We start from the raw sequence: 26,275 nt of genomic DNA, 5'->3' as shown, positions 1-26,275 counted from the left end.
AAATATATAAGTACACTAGACTTAAAAAGTGGCTACTGGCAAATACCGATGGATAAAGGGAGTAAACAATACACCACTTTCACCGTACCAGGTCGCCGACTGTATCAGTGGAAGGTAATGCCCTTCGGACTATACACGACACCAGCCACGTTTCAAAGAGCGCTGGACTCAGTCATAGGACCGGATATGGAACCCTTTGCATTTGCATACCTTGACGATATAGTGGTCATCGGGCGTACCAAAAGGAAACACATGGAAAAGCTAGAGGAGGTAATGAACCGACTACGCAAGGCAAACCTGAAGATAAACACGAGAAATGTCACTTCATTAAGGAAGCGCTGAAGTACCTAGGCCATGTGGTAAGCGCAAAAGGGATACACACGGACCCGGGAAAGATAGCCGCGATCCTAGACATGCCAAGCCCACAGACAACGAAGCAGGTACATAGCTTCCTGGGAGTAGCTTCGTGGTACATAAGAATCGTTCCGAACTTCACGGAACTGGCACAAACTCTGTATAACATAGTGAAAAAAGACACAAAGTGGAGCGAGGGGGCAGAACAGGCAACGCAACACCTGAAAAAAGCCCTAACAGAAGCACCAGTACTGGTCTGCCCAGATTTTGGAAAAACGTTTCTACTCCAGACGGACGCCAGCAACTGCGGATTAGGAGCAGTCCTAACTCAAGAAGACGAAGACTGCGAGCACGTGATATCGTACGCCAGTCGGAAGCTCACAAAGACGGAGTAGAACTACTCAGCGACCGAAAAGGAATGCCTGGCAATCCACCGGGGCATCCAGAAGATGAGGATGTACTTAGAAGGTTACCACTTCATAGTCATCACAGACCATCAGGCGCTAAAGTGGCTTAACTCGATAGAGAGCCCATCACAGACCATCAGGCGCTAAAGTGGCTTAACTCGATAGAGAGCCCATCAGGACGGATGGGCGTTGGCAATGCAGCCATACTCGTTTGAGATACGCTACCGCAGAGGAAAGCTCAATGTCGTTGCGGACGCCTTGTCCAGAATGCCTGAAGAAGAAGCCCACGGAGCGGAGGTCGAAGAAGACACCTGGATTAAACGGAAAATTATAGACTTGGAAAAAAACCCCGAAACATGGCCAGATTACGCGTTAATCAACGGAAAACTATATAGACATATACCGTCATGGGCGGCAGACGAGGACACACAGGCATGGAAACAACGAGAACGAGTACTACGAGAAAACCACAGCCAAGCAACAGCAGGGCACCTAGGAGTGAGAAAGACAAAACACCGGACAATGGCACAATACTACTGGCAAGGAATGCACAAAGACATACAGCAGCATGTACGAAGCTGCGAAACGTGCCAACGCTACAAAACATCTCAGCAGCAAGCAGCAGGAAAAATGTTGTCAGAAATAGCGAAAGCTCCCTGGGAAACCCTTTGCATAGACTTCGTGGGCCCACTACCGAGATCCAGCCACGGTAATAACATGTTGCTAGTGATGTTCGAAAGGTTTACAAAAAGGGGTAGAAATTGCAGCCCTCCGGAAAGCAACAACAGATATCGTATTGAAGGTACTGAGGGAACAAGTCATAGCCCGATTCGGAACACCAAAAAAGATAATCTCGGACAATGGGGTGCAATTTACTAGCAACAAGTTCAAGGCACAACTACAGAAATGGGGAATTCTTCACCAGCTGACAGCCCCATACACCCCTCAAGAAAACTCGGCAGAAAGGGCAAACCGTACGATTAAAACAATGATAGCACAATTCTCGGGAACAGAACACAAAAGATGGGACGACTGGCTACCTGAAATTTCACTAGCAATCAACAGTAGCAGATTAGAATCAACAGGATATAGGTCGGCATATCTGCTATACGGACGGGAAATGAGACTGCCAGGAAGCCTGTTTGCCGAAAACACGCAAGGATCGGGAATCGTAGAGGAGACAGTACATGCACGATAGGAGCGTATCATGGAAACAAGGAAACTAGCAAACCTAAACATGGGGAACATGGCACAGGATCAAGCTAGATCATACAACCTCCGGAAAAGGGACTGGAGACCCAAAATATGAGACTTAGTATGGGAAAGACAGCACCCCTTGTCAAAAGCAGCAACTGGATTCGCGGCAAGGCTAGCTCCAAAATACGAAGTCCCATTCAATGTCACATGCTTCATATCAGCGGTGATTGCAACAATAAAACACACGGTGACCGGGAAGACGCACAGAGCCTACGTAAATGAACTGAAACCTCATGTAGAAACCCTCGACTAACAAACATGCGCAACTCCAAAAAAGCAAACTAATTAAAAACCATTCGCCCATGTTTCAGGATGAACAAGAAGTTTCAAAACTCGCTCTCGAAATACAGGGAGAACCTCCAAAGGCTCAACTAGCAGCGGCGACGAGTAATCGTACTCGGAGCCGAGGACGTGTCAGGTCCAGCTGGTTGCCGGAAGCCAACCAGGGCTGCCCCGGTGGGCAGACATACGCCATACCGAAACCCAAGCTCGACGACACCCACCACAACAACACGACAAACGCTGGTGACATCTACGACCATGAACACAACCACAGCAGCAACACGGCAAACGGAGGCGACAACAACAATTATGAACACGACCACAGCAGCGACACGGCAAACATTGGCGACAGCCACAACCAAGAAAACGACACGGCAAACAACGGACAACGAAGCACGACCCCCCATGCCCAGGACAACAACCGGTAACAAACAATAAAAAAGAACATTCCAAAAAACACATCTATCTTTTTACGGATACGCTGGTCACACTAATATATTGATAATTAACTACCAGGTCTGGCCACACTAACCCCACCAATACTTCGATACTATATTAGAGACCCGATAACGAGTTATCGATAGCCGGATTCTCAGTATCGACCACTCTGGGCACACTCAACGGGGCCTATATAAGCAGATGCAAGACCCCAGATGAGTCACTCGCGTTCCGACGATCTTCGAGGAAACACACCAGCAACAAGGAGAAATATCCGGGTAAGTGTTCTGGTAGATAATCTTGGTATTGGTGGTGGATCCGTAAGAGTGCGGTTTTAAATCGGCTCTGCGACCTGGTGAGGATCACTGGCGTCCCGGTGCGGTTTCCCTGAAATCAGCCCGGACTCAGTCGTGATCACTGAGGCGGCCCGGTTTCCGTAATTCAGGCCCACCTCAGTGAGTTCCCCCAGACGTCACGTTTCCGGCTCCCGACCCGGAAACAAAACGGCAGGTGGAAACTAACGATGCCCGGCAGCCCGAAACTAACGATGCCCTACATTCCCGAAACCCAATAGAAATCCAAGTAGATCGTTCCCAACGACCCAGAACACTACGAACCCGACGTACGCACGACGAAGCGTTTCACGCACCTGCCCATCCGCAGCGCCAACGCGCTCACAGGCCCACCTCAGTGAGTTCCCCCAGACGTTACGTTTCCGGCTCCCGACCCGGAAACGAAACGGCAGGTCGAAACTAACGATGCCCGGCAGCCCGAAACTAACGATGCCATACATTCCCGAAACCCACTAGAAATCCAAGTAGATCGTTCCCAACGACCCAGAACACTACAAACCCGACGTGCACGACGTACGCACGACGAAGCATTTCACGTACCGGCCCATCCGCAGCACCAACGCGCTCACTCGGCCCATCCGCAGCGCCAACGCGATCACTCGGCCCATCCGCAGCGGTAACGCGATCACTCGGCCCATCCGCAGCGCCAACGCGATCACTCGGCCCATCCGCAGCGCCAACGCGATCACTCATCCGCAGCGCCAACGCGATCACTTGGCCCATCCGCAGTGCCAACGCGATCACTCGGCCTATCCACAGCGCCAACACGATCACTCGGCCCATCCGCAGCGCCAACACGATCACTCGGCCCATCCACAGCGCCGAAACTCGCAACAAGCGGTGAACCTCTTCGCCCAGTCACTGACCAGCAGTCAACGACAGCAAGCCGTACACCACTCACGCTTCCGTAGCATCGGATCCACGACAGCAAGCCGTTCATCACTCGCACTTCTGTAGCGCTGGATTCACGAAGAAAAGCAGTTCATCACTCGCAATTCTGCAGCGCTGGATTCACGGCGGCAAGCAGTTCACCACTCGGCCCTCCCGTAGCACCGAACCAGTAAAGCAAGCAGTATCGACCCACGTATACGTCATCACCCGACAAACTCCACTGTACAATTACTACAAAATACACGCCTACTTTATAGTTCTATCCCTCTGTGTCATTATTAAGGAAGGGGAGGTAAATCGATCTATAGAGGAAATATAAATATCTGTCGCGAACCCTGACCACGGCGATCTATACCGCCTCCCAAAACAGGGTTACACCGCTTCTGCACAAAGATACAATTTTTTATTCATTGGGCCGCGGCTAAAGTCGTTCATCGAAATTCATTCGCTAAATCTGGTACTTATGTGGTATTTTCTTACTATTTTCTTAGCTCAACTGAGTACCGAGGTGGAAAAAGTCCCCGGCTAAAGGCGTTAGCTACCTATTTGCCTCTCGCTTACTCATATGCTTAGCTAGCAGTTTTCGTCGTACTGAGGTACGATAATTTTTAAACGCTGTTCACAAATGAAGATTTTTAAACTTTGCTGTGACTTTAAAATTTTGAATGCGCCCACCTTCTCGCGTGGTTGAGTTAGATTAAATTTTCCAAAACGACCGTATAAAAAAAACATGTAACTATTTAATTCCGAAAAGATTACCAAAATTGGTTAAAAAGACGAAGAAAATTTGCGATTTTCTTAAATTAAAGATACCGCAAATACCAGAGCTGATGGACTATAGGTGAAGTGGCAACTTATATTTAGAAAAGCCTCATTTATCGAAATAAAATGGTGGCAGGCCTGGACACCGACCCATGTCACATTTTGTCGGCCTGTGTAATCACTCAATTGAAAAAAATTTTTAAAAATGGCTCCTGTACCAAAACGTCAACGCGAAAACAATAACACCAACGCCAAGATGAAACAGCCACGTTCATCCGATGCCCCGGCAGCTAACTTTAGTAGTAGTAGTAGTTGTAGTATATTTCTTTATTTATAAAAAAAACATTGAGTGCACGGCATTACAAATGTACAATTAAAGGGGATTTACAGAGTTTTTTTTTTTAATAAACAAGAAAGGATTCAAAATAAATCGACTTGGTTATTTTAACCGTCTGTCGATCTCGGCTTTCCCAGTGTCAAAACTGCCAGTGTACTACACCTGACTTCCCGGGTCTTCCCCTGATATCAGATCGTTCCACCAATCAGTTTAAAAACTAGGAGAGATGAGTTTCGTGTTAGAATTAAAAAAATGTAGTATTTAAAAGTTTTCCATTAAAATATTATTACGGTACTGCAGAGCCTGGTTGATGTAGTTGTAGAGAGTTGACCAGCACTGCCCATCAGCAAAACGTCTACAGCACGCGGGGTCAGCTGAGCTATACCAAAATGCAGCAGGCGAATCTCCCGTAAAATGGAGCAGTGTCCTATAAAGTGCACGATGTTTTCCTGCTCCCTCATATTACAGATCGGGCACACAGTGCCGCTGGCTGTCACGTTTGGGATGTAGCTTAGTGGGAGGATTTCCCCCCTGGCCATAAAAATGGTACGGATCTTCTCCACGGTGAAAGCGTCTGTAAAATAGTTCTTGACTCCCAGATCGTATTCAAGAGACCTATGAGTTAGCCGAGTTGCGCTTCTCCTTGATTCCGTCTCGAAATGAGTCCTATACGTTTCTTGCATATGTACTAGTATACGTTGCGCCCATTGCGACCATTGAGAAGGGTCGCCTAACTGTAGCCTTTCTCCGTAGGTCTCGGCAAGCGTCTCCCATTCTATGACCCATTGCTTACTTTCCTGAACCAAATAGTTCGCTAGAATTCGCGGTAGCCTATGTTCAGGCATGGATACCACTCTCTGGATATATCTGAAATGCATTTCTGCTGTAAATATATGCAGCAGCGACAGTCCTGTTTCAAGATATAGCATCCTTTTCGGGGTAAATCTGGGTAGACGAAAAATCTTCTTTAAAAAGAATCTTAGAAGACTTTCAACTTCTTCATAGGTTAAGATGCCCCAGATTTGCGCGCCGTAACATAATATTGACCGCATTGCTGCACTAAACAGCTTGTACTTGCTACTCATTGGAACATAATTTTTCCCTAGCAGCGATTTCCATGTGCAATTTATGGCCAGTTTTGCCTCTCGAAGTTTCTCCTATAAGTGGTTGTTGAAACGACCGTTGTGGTAAATCCAGACTCCCAGATACTTATATGTCTTGACAATATCTAGCTGAATTGACCCTAAATTCCACTTTTCGTTTTGCGCTAGCCTTCTCCAATGCCTCTTGAAGATTAGAACTTTTGACTTCTCGGTGTTTACTGATAGTCCCCACAATAGACAGTATTTGTGCAGAGCATTAATCATTTCTTGTAGTTCGTCGGGTGATTCGGAGAGGATCACAATGTCATCTGTATACAGCAGCGCCTTAATCGCGCATCCGCCTATTTGAATACCGCAAGGCAGGCCATCCGTGATGTCGTTTAAAAACAGGGAAAACAGAAGGGGGCTGAGTAGACATCCTTGCTTGACTGCAGCTTCAGTGACAAACCACTCAGACAGTTCTTCTCCATCCCATACTGCCGCCAAGTTATCCGTATACAAGCTCTGAAGGACGTTTAAAAACGTGGTTGATATGCCGATGTTGCTGAGCTTGTACGTTAGGGTTCTTCTGTCTATTGAGTCAAAGGCAGCTCTGAAATCTACAAAGAATGCGTATAACTTTTTTCCACCGTCGATATATGACCTTGCTATACTTGTAAGACTAAAAATGTTGTCTGCTGTCGAATATCCTTTTCTAAAACGGGCTTGGAATTCAGTAAGAATATCGCAGTCTCTTAACCATTTCTTAAGCCGTTCGAGTAGTAGAGCAGCGAGGACTTTAGCTAACGCATTTTGAAAAGATATTCCTCTATAGTTAGATGTCACCTTCGGGTCGCCTTTCTTAAAGATCGGGAAAATAATCGCTTTTTGAAAGCTCTTTGGGACTGTTTCGGATTCCAAGAACTTGTTGAATGCAGTGACAAGGCTGGCTGTGAATTGAGGCGTAGCGTACTTAATGAATTCCGATGGTATTCTATCTGGCCCGGGTGCTTTTCTTTCTTTTAACATTGCAATTATATTTTCCACTTCTTGTCCTGTAACATACCCATCTAAAATCTGATTTTGTACCGACGGCATTGCAAAATGCAGGGGTTGCGTCCAATCAGGAGGGGCTAGAAGATCACGGAAATGGTTTCCTAGATCATGTGCATTAACTTCCATTGATTTTACAAATGAGCTTCCATTGAGTTTCTTAATAGTAGTCCAATAAGCCCTGCTATCTGTTATGGAATCCAATGACCTTGCTAGGTTAATGTAAAATTGCGTCCGAGCATTTTGACAAGTTAGCTTGTACGCGGCGTTAGCTTCATGGTACATTACCGCTGCAGTTGCTGAATTTGTCGATTTTACCTGCCTTAGCATGTTAAAAGAAGGCACTCGAGCTGCCTCACACTGTTCCGTGTACCACTCCTGTTTAAAGTCTCTGGGCTTTCTTCGACCTCGTGTATTAACGGCTTTGGTAATGCAATCTGTAAAAAACGCTTCCATTTCATCAGGGGTTCTCAAATCTGCCACACAACTTGTTGCCAGGTTTCGGTCCAACTTTGTCCTATAGTTCTCCTTCTCTCGATTTCGCCAAATCAGACTTGGCAGAAGTCCAAGCGGCGCTGTGACTGCATTCGATGTTGTGGAGAGAGTGACTGTAACTTCCAGCGGCAGATGGTCAGAGAATATTTGACTGCTAACTTCCAAGACTTTGATGGTTTTTATCCATGTGCCGCGTGCCATACATAGGTCGATGGTAGACCAAGCTTCACCACGCATAAAGGTGTAATCGCCCAAGGGATAGCCTGACGACCTTCCATTGACCACCGGTCAGGTCCATTAGGTGCCGGCCATTGGCGTCTGTTACTTTGTCTTTGGCATTACGGGCTTCATTAAGTGCACTTGTACCTAACTGTTGGTCAAAACCGAGAAGTTGCGCTTCTCCCAACCTTGCGTTACAATCTCCTATGATCAATGCACTTTCATTTAATCGGACATGGTTTAAAACCTCATATAACATTCCAGAATCTCTTTCCCAGTGATTGCAATTAATGTACACTGGCAGTAGGTGCAAGTTTTCATTTTCCACAGTCCTCAGTTGGATAATAATTGCCTCATCTACATTTATGAAACTAATTATATTCTGTTTGTGAAGTTCTTTTTTTATACCATATATCATTTCACCACTTGCTCGTCCTCTGGCACTGGTTCGGATGGCAGGCACAAGCACAAAGTCTTTAAATTTTACTTCCACAGCATCCAATTTGGATTCCAGAAATGTTTCAGATAGAATGAAAATTGGAAAAGACGCAATGTATTGGAAGAAATCATTATATATAAGCTTATTTTTTACTCCTCCCACGTTATAGGACAATATTCTAATCTCCAGTCTCTCTATGGTATCGGGCTCTTTAATCACATTTACACCTGCAACATTACTAAATTCTAACATATGACTACATTTAATACATTTATTTTTGTTTCTATTTAGTTTTTTGACTTGGACTTTTGGCTTAAGAACGCATACGTAATGTGAGACATTTCCAAACTGTTTCCGTATATTTCTTTTAATTTAGGTTCAGCTGGTTTTCCTTGCCACATAAGCACCTTGTTGTTATTAAACGACATCCAATTTCCATCTACGTTGATGCTGTCGTTTTGGACTTTTACTTTTGTTTCCCTGCGAATTGCCAGAAGAATCTTTTTTAGCTCTAGAAGAGCCTCTTTGATTGCTTGTTTTTCTGCTGTCAAGTCCTTGTCAAGGAACACCTGACTTCCACGCAACTTATGACTATTCTTTAAAATGTTTTCCGCTTCTCCTTGAGATTCGCATTCTACCAAAACCATCATTTTGCCAACGCTCTCATTTAGCTTTCGAACATCGGAAACCCTTGAACTTTTTAATTGCAGTTTCTCTTCAATTAAGCTAACTTGTCCCTTGATATTTTAACCACCCAAAACCAGCGTTTTGAGGAGCAGGGCAAATTAATCTCGGCCAACATGCAAGAAGACGATCAGAGATTACTTGCGATGCTGTCAGAGCGACTGGATGGGATGACCAGTGAAGTGTGCCGGCTCAGCAGATGGAGACGGAGATAACTGCTGTTCGCTCGATACGGGAGCGGGTTCAGCAGCTAGAGTCGGAGGTTACTACACTTCGCTCAATCCAGGAGCGGGTGCAAATGATGGAAGCAGGGGTTGAGGCACGAAGGAATGCCGAAAATGCGTGTGACCTGCAAATACACGGTGTCCCGTTTGTCAACGGCGAAAGGTTAAAATCGATTTTTAACACAATGTGCCTTTCAATAAATTTAACACCACCGCCAAGAGTCAGATATATTTTCCGAGCGCGAAAGTCACCGTATACAAATGTCGACCCGGTTGTAATTGTCAAATTAGAGTCCATAAATGAAAAAATTGAAGTTCTCCGAGCAGCTGGCGCATACCGAAGGCAGACAAAACATATATATTAAATGCGCGCAGCCACATTTCCCATTCTGTACGCCACAGCGCCTTGTCCATTGCCTGGTACAGGAAAGGCTTCAGCTCCGTCATGATTGTTTCTGAAAATAAAACATAATCCCTAAAATTTGTCCATCAAGATCGAGGTATTTTTATATATGCTCTCTTATTATTATTTTCCTTTTTACTTATTCCATTTGGAATATAGCATTTATTGCGAAGCTATTACTTTTCTTCCAATTTAACTTGTTTTTCGCGATCTTATTCCATTTGGAAATGACTCTCTTTTTTTTCCTTTCATTCCTTTTGGAATAATCTTTTTTCGTTCCTCTCATTCCATTTGGAATAGGCATCTCTCACTTTCAACTCTTTCTATTTGGCAAGGTTTTTTCAATCTGGCAATGCTGTTTTTTGTTCTTTTTTAACTTACATTCTTGGCACACTCTACGTTTGGTGATTTTATCGACTTTACGAAATGTTTCCTTGCAAAAGGTTATTACAAACGTAGCCTCCGGGTTTATCCTCGCCGCCAGTGTAAAGATCCCCAATCTCCAGTTAAGTGAAACACGTTATGTTGCGATTTTAACAATGTTCTTAGTTGGCCTTCCGCTCCGGCCGGCGTCACTGCAACTAATAATAAAGCGTTGCCAACTGGCAAACCATCAGCCGAGCCTACGACTGAAAGCGTGGTAGATTACTCTCATCCTCAGCGCCGCTCTCCGCTGGTACAGATCTCCACAAAAGCCATATTTAATGTCGCAGGCAAAAATTATTTTAACAAAAATCGGCGCAATTTTTTTATTATTTTTGTTAATACATTTTATTTTTGTTTTATAATTTGAATTTTTTTTTTTTCTTACCTTTATTCTTAACTACGACAACTGAAATGCGATTTTAACGAAAAAATTAGTTTTACAGAAAAAATGTATGTTATATAAATTACTCATTTATTTAATAGCTTTCATTTCTCGAACTTTTTGATTAAGCTAATAAATTTAAATATATTTACGAAAAACTGTTTTGAAAATGTTTGGTGGGTAGATTTATATTAATCAAAATAAAATCTCATTTACACTTTTACAACAACTTAAAAAATGTAGGCTGTAGACAGACCCTAGAGTCGTAAGCGATAATGGGCGTTAGAGTGGACGTGGCACATCAACTAGATCGACTCGACGATTAAAAATAAAAATAGTCCAACAATAAACATTTTGGCTGCAAATTAGTGTAATTTACCGTCTAACAACAGTTTTTTACAGAACTGGTCAGTGAATAGTCATCGATAACTGAAATAAACCAGTAAACAGCTGTATACACGGAGTTTCGTGGCTTTAAGACAGGCAGATAGCGAAGTACATATTTGTTTAAAAGTCAATTTTCAAAATGTATGGTGTATCTTAAAAAAGAGTGTTAGCATATGTATAGGGAAGAGGTCTGTAAGTTGGTGCGGTCTGCAAGTTAAAATATCTTAAAATTTTTCTACAAACTTTTTTTTTATTTAGTTTGTTGTCCTTTTATTAAAAACTTTTAAGGAAAACATTAAAGGCCAGACTCAACCCAAATTTAAGCTGTGGGAGTCGTGTATCCTTTTTCAAAAATCTATAAACTCTTAAGTTAAATTTATAAAATGCTTAAAAAAATACAAATTAAGTTCCGTCAGAACAAAAGTAATTAATTTTTTCCGAAACCACCTATTTTGTGTACTTGGGAACACTTTGAGCGTGGAAGTTGGGACACCCGTTTTGGATACAAAAAAACTTAGCCCGACTGAGGTTCCTTTCTGCCCAGTAAATTTATCCTGTTTTTTTTGGTTACGTTAAAGCTAATACACCACGCTTTCGATCGGTACCAAACTCGCAAAGTTTCATAAGCTTATGACCAAATGGCAGGTCAAAAACCAAAGTTGTACCAACCGACTGACCTCTCCCCTATGGAAGAGAAACTGGTGGACTAAGAATCGTCATATTTTCGGAAAATTATACATTTATATTATTACAATTCCAGGTGGCATGGATTAAATCTGATTCAAAAGCAATACTTGGTATACACACACACATGGTCTCACTAAATCCAAGATTATCTGTGACACACAACGGCCACAATACCTGGAAACTTCACATATCCCGCGTACAGATAAATGACTCCGGCAGCTACATGTGCCAAGTTAATACAGATCCCATGAAGAGCCTTGTAAGTGCATCTGTTTCTCATCTGGTTTTCGAGTCCAAAAATGAATTGGGAGACATATGTAAATATATAAAAAAAAATCAGTTTATACAAGGAATGGGTGTTAACGGTGTTTCACCGGTTTTTTTTTTGTACAATAATAACGACTTTGCAGTTTGCTTCTTATACATTGTTTGTTTTGCAGTCCGGATACCTTGACGTAGTTGTGCCACCAGATATTTTAAACGATCAAGGACATAATCCTGAGGAAGGAGTTAGTACTGAGGGTGGAAGTATTTTGCTCGTATGCAATGCGACTGGAATTCCAAAACCAAAGGTGCAGTGGAGGCGTGAAGCGGGAAAGGAAATTATACTTCGCACGGAAAGTAGAGATAAGCCAGGTTAGTATGCTATTTAAACGGAGAAAAAACATCATAATTAAAAACCAAAAAGAGGTCCCAAATATATGAAATTTTGTAGTATCAAACCGATACCTATAGTAAAAGGTACCACTAAAGTACAAAGTATCTAAGTATGTCCCAACACTTAGTGACAGACAGACAGACAGACCGACAGCCAGAAATAATTATATTAATTAAATAATCAGTGCTCTAAATGTGCTCTCGAAAAAATTCTCAGACGCAAGGGTTCTAAAAAAAACGACATTAAAATTGAATAAATTATGTTTTTGGCAAACTTTGAACATATTTTGCAGACAAACGTATTCTTCGTATGTAATGTAACTCAAAACATTTAAAAAGTGCAACTCTGTATCTTTCAAACCCCACACTCAAAATAATTTTTGTAATTTTTTTAACGGAATTATAAGCAAAAGAAGACATTTCCTTTTCTTTCTCCTACGAATGCTCAACAAAAAAGGATTCAAAATAAAAACTTTTTTTATTCATTTTTGATGTTTTATCAGCTTTTAAATAATAATTGATAATTCTTACAGAAATTCCATCAGAAAAAATTAAATTTTCGATTGTTGCTGCGCCAAATATCCTAGAGATCGCTACAAAAAAACTTTAGTCCGGACAGAAAAACGTAAAGAAAATATTCTCCCGCCAATTTCTTAGTCCTAAGCAGATGATCGATTGTGCACTTTTTAAAGCTCATAAAAAGCGCTAGTGTAGCTTTTAAAGCTTTTTTTGAAGTTTTTATATGTATGATCTTTTATTTTTAAGAATTTAAAATCAAAACAAGAGAGAACGCTATAGTCGGGTTGGTGTCCCGACTATCTAATACCCGTCACTCCGCTAAAGGGAGTGCGAACGCTGTGTCTGGTTGGTGTCCCGACTAATAATCGTAACTCAGCTAAAGGGAGTGCGAGGGAGATAGATATATGTTGACAATTTATAAATCGTATAACTTTTTAATGAATGGTCCGATTTGAAAAATGTCTTCTACATTTCGATAGGTATAAATATACACAGCAAAATTGCATTTATACTTCTCGGAAATCTTTAAAGATGTGGGCGCAGGACCCATTTTAAAATCGTTAATGGGCGATTGTGGGCGTTAGAGGGGGCGTGGCGCTCGGCTAAAATAAACTTGCGCTGCGTAGGAAGCCAAAGAATATGTGTGGGAAATCTCAACCTTCTAGCTTTTGTAGTTTCTGAGATCTCAGCGTTCATACAGACAGACAGACAGACAGACAGACAGACAGACGGACAGACAGACGGACAGACGGACATGGCTAGATCGACTCGGCTAGTGATCCTGATCAAGAATATATATACTTTATGGGGTCGGAAACGCTTCCTTCTAGCTGTTACATACTTTTGCACGAATCTAGTATACCCTTTTACTCTACGAGTAACGGGTATAAATACAAAACAATAACATAAAAATTTCGACTTTATGCCAAAAAATCGGCCGCTCGGACCATAATGGATTGGTTGACCTTTTCGTGGGCATGCCCATACTCAATATAAGTTACATTAAGAGGTTACATTAAGAGGCAAGAAACATTAAGTTTTTAGACGGTGAATTCGTCGTTTCGCAGCGTGTCATAAAATATATGCACTATGAATAAATTAAAAAATATCGGGATCATGGAAAATAACAGTAATAAAAGTTTTTCGAACTTATCTCATGATAATCAAGAGAGAATGCTACAGTCGGACTGGTGTCCCGACTATCTAATACCCGTCACTCAGCTAAAGGGAGTGCGAGGGAGATGGATATATAACATTTTTTTTGATTGCGCATAACTTTTTAATGAATGGTCCGATTTGAAAAATGTCACATTTTTCATTTTGGCAGTGCGCCAAAAATAATTATAAAACTGCCAACCATACATCTTGTAACAGTAATATTTAACAGCATGATTAATTGGGAATATGATCATCAACAATGGAGGACGTCTTTCATCACAATGATCCATAAAGCTGGAAGGGACAAGTCCCAAGCCATCGTCTCATTATTGCAACATTTTGGAAAATCTTAAAAAAAAACATTTCGGCAGTGCGCCAAAAATAATTATAAAACTGCCAACTGTGCAATACATCTTGTAACAATAATTTTGATTTGTAGACAGAATTCTATTGTTTTCAAAGTCTCATTATTGCAACATTTCGGAAAATCTTAGAAAAAAAAAAACATTTCGGCAGTGCGCAATAACAATAACAATAATATTTAACCGCTTGATTAATTGGGAATATGATCATTAACAATGGAGGACGTCTTTCATCACAATGATCCATAAAGTCGGAAGGGACAAGTCCCAAGCCATCGTCTCATTATTGAAACATTTTGGAAAATCTTAGAAAAAAAAACATTTTGGCAGTGCGCCAAAAATAATTATAAAACTGCCAACTATGCAATACATCTTGTAACAATAATATTTGACAGCATGATTAATTGGGAATATGATCATCAACAATGGAAGACGTCTTTCATCACAATGATCCATAAAGCCTGAAGGGACAAGTCCCAAGCCATCGTCATATAGGCCATCCAGTCTTTTTAATTTTTTAAGTTTTTAACATTTTTTTAAAGTATTTTTAACGAATTTATTTAAACTTCCTAAGTTATTGCGTTGCAATTTGTGGTGCATTTGTGGAAGCCTGCCGAGAGAGCGAAACCCAGAGAGCGGATGCCAAAAGAGCGACAGCCGAGAGAGCAACAGCAAAGAAATGGTGAGGGGTAGTGCTGCAGGGAAAGTGGAGGGGAAAGAGGCAATTTAAGTTAAATTTGTTTTGGGTTTTAAAAACTTAAACTCCGATCAAAATGATTTTCGATCAATAGTCAATCCTGTGGATCAAATGCTTAGGTTTTATTTTTCATTTTGTAGCAGAAGAAAGAACCTTATTTAATTTCCACCATGGAAAAAAACAGAAAATGACTACAAATTTTGTAAGCAAAGCCAAATTGTTTCCAAGTTAAATATTAATCTTAAGATTCGAACTTTTGACCAAATACGTATGTACATTAGTGTGGACTTCTTTAAGGTGAACTGAGCTCAGCATCTTGAATGGTGGGTTTCTGTGTCCAATAAATTTATGCGAAAACAGAAAAATTTTATTTCATCGTTTAGGCGGTGCGCAATGGCCCTAAAGTTTCACTAAAAATTAAGTGTTAAACTAGGAATTTACCCCATTTAATTTATTGTCAGATTTTAACATGTCAACTTTTTGGTTTCGCTCAAATAAAAGAGTCAAGTAGAAATTTATTTCATGAATATTATCAGTTGGACGTAGCCTAGCCAGTAGAGCTTTTGTCTCCGAACAAATATGACCGAGTTCGATCCCCGACTCACGATTTTTTTTTTGTGACTCACAATAAAATAGAGATTCTATTTTTCAATTTTAAAGACTAACTATTACTTTTGCGTCCGCCAATAAAAATGTTCGTCAGAGAAATGCTGGCTTAGGATACAACGATATTGACTCTTATTTTTCAGAGACCGTAATATTTATATGTTGTACTCTAAAAGTCCTTGATTATTCGTTATTATTGTTATTTTTAAGTTGTATTTGTCTCCCAGTTACTCGAATTTATCAACGACTTCATCCCTTGTTAAAAAGCTCGGGAAAGTGATTGAGATACTTTTTAAAATACTGTCAAAATATAAAATTAAGTCTACGGCATCTAGATGTATCTGAAATATGCGTAATAAACTTTAAAGCCGTTGCGCACCGACTAAAACTAATTATTTTTTACTTTTTCTTTTTTTAATGGATTAAGGATACAAAAATGCTATATATGAAGGGGTGAGAGCATGGCCTTAGAAATTTCATACAAAAGAAGTCCACCCTAATGTACATATGTATATTTGGAAATGTTTTGATTTGCTTATATGTATGTACAATACATGTACATACACACAATGTATGTGTATGTTTCTATTCGAAAGTAGATAATGTGCTTAAATACAAATAAAACAAGATAGAACGCTATAGTCGAGTGCCTCGACTATTAGATACCCATTACTCAGCTAAACAAGTTAATAGAAATATGCCTTCTTATATGTTTTTCGCCGCTCGATTTTTACCCAGGGATCTCTTTCTAGAAGAGGCTTTCTAGAACTTTCAATTCTGCCTAGCACATCTTCCGTCTCTCTCTAGCGCAGTTGAATGCACTTGCAAAAAGAGAATGCAAAAAGAGACAAAATGCCCGCCCCATTTCAAATAATTTAAAATTTGCATTAAAAAAGGCAGATTTTTTCCAATGCCATTTCCTAGATGGCGCTAGTGTATATTGTATTGCGCCATCTACCGCCAGATATTGGTACTACTAGTCATGAAAGGCGGAAATGTAGGCGCTGGCCAGGTTTAAGCGTTTATTGGGTTTGTGGGCGTTAGAGTGGGCGTGGCAATTTTTTAATTGGCCAATCGATAGGTATTGACGAAGCGAATACATATCATTTACTATTTTCATAATAGCTTCAAAACTGTGGGCGTTAGAGGGGGCGTGGCACCTTTTTGAAACAAACTTGCGCTGCGTAGGAGCTCCTAGAATCTGCATGCAAAATGCCAATCTTCTAGCTTTTATAGTTTCCGAGATCTCAGCGTTCATACGGACAGACAGACAGACAGACAGACAGACAGACAGACAGACAGACGGACAGACAGACGGACAGATGGACATGGCTAGATCGACTCGGCTAGTGATCCTGATCAAGAATATATATACTTTATAGGGTCGGAAACGTTTCCTTCTAGCTGTTACATACTTTTGCACGAATCTAATATACCCTTTTACTCTACGAGTAACGGGTATTAAAATATAGCTGCGCTTGGAACTCTATAGTTTGGGCAAAAATATTACAATTATGCCGCCCATCTCCTGCTGCTGCGCTACTATCTTCTGGAGTGTGTCTTACCGGCATTGTTCTTATCTTTTATTTATTTTCCTTTGCTATTTGAAGACTTTTTATTTCTACTGATATATATGATATGATGTATATAATCTACCACACCAAGTATTTATTATTTATTATTTATTTGTTTATATTTATTTATTTTAATTTAACTAAATGAATATATGCTTTCTATTTATTTATTTATTATTATTTTATTTTGCATATATTGTTATTTGGAAAAGTTTTTATTTATACAGAGTTACTATATTAGTGATTTGTGGATATACATTTTCTATTTAATTTTATTTTATATCTAATTTTAGACCTGCTATAAACTTGTGCCAGTAATATTTAAAAATAAATTTGTATAGTAATGTAGATATTCAACAAAAATCTGAATAAGTAAACCCAATGCCCAAAGCCAATGCTTTCCTTTGTAAAAAAAATGTCTGAGCAGAAACAAAGATTGTAGTGAGTTTCTGCGGTTTGATTAAGCTATCTAGGGCGTAGATTTTTTCCACGTAATAATCCAGGCTCAAGCTCATCTCACTGCTTGAAGTTATCACTCAGATACCAGCGATTTTCCCAAAGGCAAGGCTGCAGAATAAAGCCACAATAACCTGTCTCCATTGGTAGCTGAATTACCGAATACACGAGAAGAATATTATCCCTACTATTTTAATCGCCTGGACTCAAATCATTTTTAAGCTCGCACCCCTTATATATAGCAGGTCTAGCAGAACAAAACAAAATCTGAACTTAAACCATATTTAGGATCAAAAGCCTATCATTTATGACGAGTCTAACAGAGTCAATGTAGTCGGTTATGCAAAGATAATACGAGAAGAATATTATACCTACTATTTTAATCGTCTGGACTCAAATCATTTTTAAGGCTCGCACCCCTTATAAATAGCAAGTCTAGCAGAACAAAAAAACCAATTGTAAAAAAAACAACCATCTTAAATGTCTGGATTTCAACTACTTTTAGGATCAAAAACCTATAATTGACCTATAAAACCTATATATGACGAGTCTAGCAGAGTGAATGTAGTCGGTTGCTCGTGTCGTTCTCGTTCTGCAATTATTCGCCAACTTCATTCAGAGTTGGCACACCGTTGCTGTCTAATGGTTCTCCATCAGAACTGGATCGTGACAGCTCGGCAAATCCTGCATTCGGATCGTCCTCGATTCGATCCTCGTCATCGTCGGAAACATCCAGCTCAGGGACGTTGGAGCACCACGGCTTGATTTTATCGGAGGAATAGACAGAACAGTATTTACGTCCTGTAATCTGGATACCTGGGATGTCTTCGATTACATAACGATCATTTCCAAGGACCTTGACGACGATATATGGTCCTCGATAGCGTGGTTCGAGCTTTCGCGACTCGCCTGTAGCAGCTGGTTCGTTTTTAACGACTACAAGATTACCTGTGGAGTAGATAGAAGGGTTAGAGTGTTTGGTATCAAAGCGTTGTTTCCATTTAGCTCGCTCGCTTGCAATATTGACGAGCGCTTGGTTTCTGTTGTCGATGACATATTCCTTCTCGTCTAATTCCAAATCGGTGTGTATAGCTGCAGTGAGATGGTTCTGGACTACATCAATAGGATTAAAGTTAAACACCAAATCAATTGGGCTGAATCCTGATGTATCGTTCTTTTGAGAGTTTACGCTCCATTGAAGATTGTGTAAAGTAAGATCCCAATCCTTCGGGTGGTCGTTCACTGTGCGTACGTAGTTGAGAATAGTTTGGTTTGCGCGCTCGACTTGTCCATTTGCACGAGGTGTTCGCACAGCGTTTTTGATGTGTTGAATCTGGTTGTGCTTACAGTATTCTTCAAATTGTTTCGAGGTAAAAGCAGTTCCACGATTGGATATTATTATCTTCGGCAGACCGAAGTAGCTGAAAACTTCATTCAGAGTGTTCAGCACTGGGAGGGTTTATGTACTTTTAACTGCCTTTACAATCAGATATTTACTGAAGGGATCGGATATGGCTAGTATATGGGTATTTCCGCGTTTGCTTCGAATAAACGGTCCCAAATGATCGATGTGAAGCCTGCGAAATGGTACTGGATCGGCGTCATTATAATGCATGCAACCTTCGGGCTTGCCTCCTTTAGATTTGTAGTAGCAGCATTGAATGCATGTTGAAATATATTCTTTCTTTCTTTCGGTGAAAGACGCCTCTAGATGCCTGTAAAATATTTTAGGGCATATATTTTTCCTTGTATTTTTTTAAGCGTGTTCACCGCATTAAGTTGGTTGGGAATAGAGGTGAACAAATTACTTCAATGGCTCATAGGCTGTGATTGACTCAAATTATGATGGAACCTTAAGTGCAATAATGTAGAAGGGCATCTAAGCAATTTTTTGGCATAGGTATTATTACAACTGAGCACAGACCCTCGAAGATATCTTAAATCAAAAAATTAAATGTTGCTATTTTTTTCAAACCGCGATTACCCAAATACCACCCGTTAAACGCGAAAACTAAGTATGCAGATATGCTTATATACGTCTATATTAACATGTTTTAATGCCAACAGGCCTGCACCTTTTAATAAAGTCCATTTTGTTAACCTGTGTTCTTTATTGAGTTTTACCTTGGCGATGGCGGAACAATCAGTAACGAGTCGGAAGGGTTTTCCTAGAATATACACCCTGAACCTTTGTAGCGTTTCTACGACGGCCAATGTTTCGAGTTCGTATCTATGGTATCTACTTTCAGCGTCAGTACAGTGCCTACTGAAGTAACACACGGGCCGCCAATTCGTTTTGTCTTGAGATTGCAATAAGACTCCTGCTAGTCCGATCGCACAAGCGTCTGTGTGTACCTCATGATGTGCAGCAAAGTCGTACAGAACCAGAACTGGAACGCAGAATATTTGTCGATTAGCTCGTTAAAAGCCCGTTGCTGGTCATTTCCCCAATCAAAGCTGTTTTGCTCTACCTTACGCAACAGTCGTGTAAGGGGTTTTGCAATTAAGGAGTAGTTTTCCACAAACTTTCGAAAGAATCCCGTTAGACCCAAAAATCGTCTGACGTCCTTTACGTTAGTGGGGACTTTTTTAATAGCGCTCACCTTGTTTTCGCCAGGAGTTATTCCATCTTTTTTGACAATATGGCCTAAGAAAGTTATTTCTGATTGAAGAAATTTACATTTGTCGTAGCCAAGTGTTAAACCGCTCTCTTTAAGGATTCGGAAGAATTTTCCGAGTCGATGGATACCCTCTCCAAATGATTGGATGGGAATAATGACGTCATCTAGATATGCGAGTACCTCACCTGGCTCCATGCGTTTGACTATTTTGTTCATGACCGCTTGAAATACTGCTGGAGCATTGACGAGACCGAACGGCATCCTGTTATATTCGTAGTGGCCATCTGAAGTTACAAATGCGGTGAATTGTTTGGATGATTCGCAAACCTCGACTTGATGATATCCCATACGCAAGTCCAGCTGAGAAAAATAGGCATTCCCAGCTAATTGCTCCTCCATATTTGGCATTGGAAATGGTATTTTGACGGTTATACTGTTGAGACGTCGGTAGTCGACGCAAAGACGATGTTCACCATTCTGTTTTTCAACGACGACAATTCCAGATACATAAGGAGAGTCCGATGGACGAATGATATAACTATCGAGTAACTCGGAGATAATATTACCGACGACAGGTCTGAGTACAAAAAGGAGTACGGTAGGGCTTAGTGAAGCAGGGAACGTTTGATATTAAAGTTATTTCCATTTTGGTTAGAGAACATTTACAGAGCTCGTTAGCTTTCTCCGCAAAGCAAGAAGCGTTTTCCAATACCAATTCGTTTATGAGTTCGTTCTCAAATGAGGAACGCTCTTGGCTTGTTTGAATTTTCCGAATATTCTCAACATAACACTCATTACCAAGGATAATCAATTTGTTCCCATCGCGACAAAGAATATTCTTACCCAAAAGTACATTTTCGGTTATTAGTTTATCTTCTACGACTAAAACTTCGACTTTGTAATCCGAATCGTCAATTACAATTTTCGCGAAAAGTTTCTGTGTGCAAACGCTTTCGGCGAATGACTTTCGAATTAGCGTTCGCGTACTGCCTGGATCTACGAATGCAACGGTTTCATTGCCGTTTACCGAAATTGATTTGGAGATTTCTGAATCAGAATCAGAGTCAATTTTATTAATTTTTGGACATGTCTTTTGGTTATCGGGGCAGCTGGCAGAATCGTGTGTTGTGCGGTTGCAGTACGTGCAACGAGGCTTGCGCTGGGGCTCAGGACATTTCGAAGAATAATGTCCAACTTTCTGACAATTGTAGCATTTAACCGATACTTCGACATTATCGTTGAAAGGACGTTTTGTAACCAATGAATTCGGCTTCTGAAGGCTGACGTTAAGATCCCGTTATTTTGACATTTGAATGGCGTTATGATATTATGCGTGGAGTATGCAAGAATATCGCGTAGAAGTTCGTTACAGGTAACATAACTGTTATCTCTTTAAATCGTAGTCGTTAATTCCGTTAATAATGTGTGTGCAAATGGCTGAATCTGGTAACTCACCGTTTTTACCTAAGGCGAGCATCTTGTAGAAATAATCTGACGGTGACTCGGTTGAATCTCTATTCGTTTTTGACATCTTAAGGTGAACGTCTGCCGGGTTACTGAGACATGGGAAGTCATTCAAAAATCGTTCAGTAAACTGGGGGCATGTTTGAAATATTTGATCCGTAGAGTCCACCCAATAACGAGCAGTACCCAGCATCTTTTGTTGAGCTGCAAATATTAGCTTACGATCATCCCAACGATAAGCGTTACGAAGGGAGTTTACACGCTTTACAAATTGATGTGAGTCCAGGGATTTACCAGACGATGGATTGATTTCTGGAAGCAGCGCGACAATATCACTGACGTTTCCATAGGAGTGATTGAAATGTTCGTTGCCAGTGGGGATCCTGTTATCCTTCCTATGGGAGCTATAAGATATAGTGGTCCGATCCGGCTTGCTCCGACATATGTACTACCTGCAATAGAAAGAAGACTTTCGGGAAAGTTTCATCGCGTTAGCTTTAAAACTGAGACACTAGTTCGCATAGAAACGGATAGACGGACAGGCGGACAGACGGATAGGCGGACAGACGGACATGGCTAGATAGACTCGGCTATTGGTGCTGATCAAGAATATATATACCTTCACTGCGTTGAAAACATCTGACTGAAATTATAATACCCTCTGCAAGGGTATAAAAAAAAACAAATCGATTTTTGGGGCACTTTGGGGTCGTTTTTTGTTTTAATCTCTACGTCACACTCTGCGCTTAATTATTTCCGAATTAATTTGATTTTTCTAGATTTTTAGGTCAATCCCTTCTGGGTGGAATTTGTTACTGACCAAATTTTATTCCTTCAATTCTATTAGATTAGAGATTCATATATATATTAAAATTATATTTAAGATTTCAATATGTTTTAAATTAAATTTGTATTGTCTGTGTAAAGGAGAGTAGAGCAAGTATAGTGAGAAGAGTTTGGTTAGACATAGTAGCTATAAATAAAGAGCCATTCATTTCATCGGAAAGGCTGTTCTTTTGGCTAGAACTTTTCCTATTTAATTTTGAAGTCAATTGCAAATCCTTCTAGGAACATTGGAAAATGTCAAAATACTTTTTTAACTACCCTTGCCCAGTCCTGGGGTAAAAATTGTTAAAAACTTACGCTGGTAATGTAATGTACAATGTAAAATAAATCAATGTTTTCCAACCTGTCTTTGTCATTAAAATTGCTGCTATAGCTCTTTGACGCTGATTTCATAAATTCCCTGATTTCATAAATTCCATTATTCCTTAAAAATATTGAGTATTTTAAAATTCGTCTTTCAATGCTTAAACATTGACCATTTGTTGACATTGAAATTATGCTGACCTAGCTAAATGGCAACTTTGTTGCCAACCAAGTATTTGGTAGGTAGATGTTTGGATGCCGTGAGGGTTTCGGTGGGGGACCGCCGAGGGTAATTGCTGAGGCGGTAGCTCCTCCCAACTCAAACTGAACTACCGACCATAGCATAGGGTATTTCCGAATGATAAGATTAAAATCGAACTACAATGTCATTTAGCTGACATAGGGACGATCGGAAAATTAATGAGAAATAATAGAAAATTTAACATTTTTGCCATTTGTAAATTAATAGGAATTATATAAGCTTCGGCTGGCCGAAGGCCAGCTGATAAAGCATGCATGGTCTCCACACACACAACATCTTTTCCCTCATGCATTCTAACGTGAAAAAATCCACGCCGAGAAAAAACAGCTGATAGGAGCTTTTGTTGTTACATTGTCATTGCTTTTTTAAAAATGTTATACTTTTCCTTCGTTAATTGTTCGTTTAAATAAATTGCCGCATTACAGCCCAAGAACCAGCAACATCGTTTTATTATTGGTTCAACAACAGTGCTCGTCGCAATGCGTGTTTTGACCCTAAAAATCTCCAAGTTTTGGTGCGATTCCCAGTCAAAAGGAAAAACGTTTTTAGGACACACCGTGCAATCCGACTTCGCACTCGACATCAGCATTTTCCTTACCAGATATTTATGGTAACATTGTGTAGAACATCGACATGAAATCTGCATACTCAGTATATCCTCCAGAAAAAGATGGCAATTTTAGTTCGGGAACACGAGAGCGATTACACACTCTAAGGGTTGACGAATCATCGTTGCACATGGTAGAGTTCGTTTGATGTTCACCTTTCCGTTGTTGAATGTGACCTCTTAAGCATAACTCAAGAAGTAACGCCATTTCATCAAATTCATCTCGACCCGGTTGTCCAATTTGATTAAAATCAAGAGACTCTAGTAAGTCTTGATTACGGGTATAAGTGGTTTTAATTTGATTAATTAGGTGCAAGCGGACATTTAAATCAATAACACTGATTGATCCAATTTTGTCAGGAGCTAGTTCACTGCCGATGACCTTAAGTCGATCAAAAGAAACCTCAGTTTTGCGTTTCAGAACAGCGATCTTCTCAGGAACCGATGGCAGCAGAGGCAATTCAGGATTCGACATTTTTTATTAATTTTTATTGTAAATAAAAATTTGGAAAAAATTGAATTTAAAGTTATCTGAACGAAAACTTCTTTAGAAGACTGTATTTGCCAGCGCCAACAAACGCTTTGAAGTTTGTTCGTATGTTTGTATGTGTCGAGAGAATTAGTAATAATACAAATCAATGATAAATATAACTGATAGAAACCTGTCATTTTAAATAAAGTATTGAGAAAAGGAAGTGTGACCTTCTTAGACCGTTTAAGGGTTTCAAGAGCGTGGCTAGGTGGGAACCCACCTTAGCCGAGTGTGTGGCAATTGTGGTTGCAACGTAGAGTTGTGCAAAGTAGTAGAGGGTTTAGGACTCATTCTTTCGAGAAGCTTCGAACGGGCAACACGAACAATTGCAACTCGCTGCGCGTCTTACTAAGAAAACCCAAGTGAAAGTTAAGTCATGACGGACAAATCAACTCGCGAAGCGGCTAAGAGACCCCTGTCTCCGACATCAGAAGTGGGATCCCCATCGCCACAAGAACATTCTGACAGTGTGTTGCAGGCGATTTTGGAGACACAGAACCGAAACTTTCTAGAGTTGCTGAAAACTGTGCAGACAACATCGACTGCAGCCTCGCAAAATATTTCGGTGACATTGCCAATGTTTAATCCTGATGCGCCTGGAGCCGATGCCGCAGCGTGGTGTAAAACCGTGGATATGATCTTATCCGAGCGTCCACTGGAAGGCGGAGCACTAGTCATGGCGCTTAGCAAGTCGCTGCTTGGAAACTCTTCGCAATGGCTGTCACAAATTTGCTTCGCTGGAATGTCGTGGCTGGAATTTAAGGATTTGTTTTTACACCGCTATGAAGGCATCGAGCCACCGTCTGCCGTATTGCTCAACATTCTCAACGGACGGCCGAGTGCAAACGAGTCCTTGTCAGTATATGGCAGCAGGCTGGTGACGTCACTGCTGACGAAGTGGAAAGGAATGAGCCAAGAGGAGATAGCTGTTTCATTAGTGTTGGCCCACACGTCCCAAATCGAGCCCAGACTGCAAAGTTCCGTTTTCACTACAAACATAAAAACTCGGAATGAACTGCAGCAGCTCTTAAAGGCGTTTGCATTCAACAAAGTGAGCGACTACTCTGGATTGGATCAAGGACCGGACAGGAAGAAGTTTAAGGCGCAGGCGCAAATCAAATGTCATTATTGCGGCAAGATAGGACATAAAGCGTTTGAGTGCCGCAAGAAGAAGGAAGAAGAAAGAAACGTCGCAAAACCAAATCATCATGCTGGCAAACCTTTGGCTGGACGAGAGAGGTCAGCAGTTACTTGCTTCAAGTGTGGCAATCCTGGTCACATTGCATCTGTATGTATGAAGGGAACGACATCGGCGAACAACTTCAACAACGAGAAGCGGGTCGACATGTGCGCAGTGTTGGAGACAACTAGTATTATGAAGCAAATGGGTGAGAGTTTTATCTTCTTCTTCGATTCGGGTGCCGAATGCTCTTTGGTCAAGGAGAAACTTTGCAACAAGCTGGCTGGAAAAAGGATTTATAATACGGTAGTGCTAAGAGGAATAGGTGACAACATTGTTAAAAGCAACTTACAAGTATTGGCAACTGTAAATATTTCCGAATTTAATGTAGAAGTTCTATTTCATGTAGTAAAGGATAATTACCTTAAGTACGATATTATAATTGGTCGAGAAATATTGCAGCTAGGTCTTGGTGTCATGATTGATGCTAACAAATTAACAATGTATAGGAATCAAATTGTCAATGTAGTGAGTAATGAAACTTCGATAAGTATCTTAGAAAATCTGCTTAACGATAATGTGGAATTAGCTGATAATGATAAGATAATATTAAGAAATATTTTAAATGAATTCTCAGATCGATTTATAACTGGCATGCCACACAGGCGTATAACTACAGGAGAATTAGAAATTCGTCTAATTGATGAACATAAGACTGTACAAAGACGTCCGTATAGACTAAGTGCAGAAGAAAAACTAATAGTCAGGGACAAAATTCAACAAATGATTGAAAGCAATGGCATCCGCCCAAGTAGCTCTCCATTCGCTAGTCCGATGCTTTTAGTTAAAAAGAAAGATGGCAGTGATAG

General features: G+C 40.6%; 1 protein-coding gene across 1 annotated transcript in view; it reads left to right on the top strand.

The window, feature by feature from the left end:
• Nucleotides 1-26,275, top strand: part of DIP-lambda (Dpr-interacting protein lambda) — a 476,056-nt gene that overhangs the window by 182,090 nt on the left and 267,691 nt on the right. Inside the window, exons 4-5 of the mRNA XM_070213258.1 lie at nucleotides 11,636-11,821; nucleotides 12,003-12,198. Coding sequence (XP_070069359.1) covers nucleotides 11,636-11,821; nucleotides 12,003-12,198 — 382 coding nt within the window. The remainder of the gene's footprint in view (nucleotides 1-11,635; nucleotides 11,822-12,002; nucleotides 12,199-26,275) is intronic.

The sequence above is a fragment of the Drosophila takahashii genome, chromosome 2R (assembly GCF_030179915.1).
Source record: "Drosophila takahashii strain IR98-3 E-12201 chromosome 2R, DtakHiC1v2, whole genome shotgun sequence".
NCBI lineage: Eukaryota > Metazoa > Arthropoda > Insecta > Diptera > Drosophilidae > Drosophila > Drosophila takahashii.
This window is presented reverse-complemented; position numbering and strand designations above follow the sequence as displayed.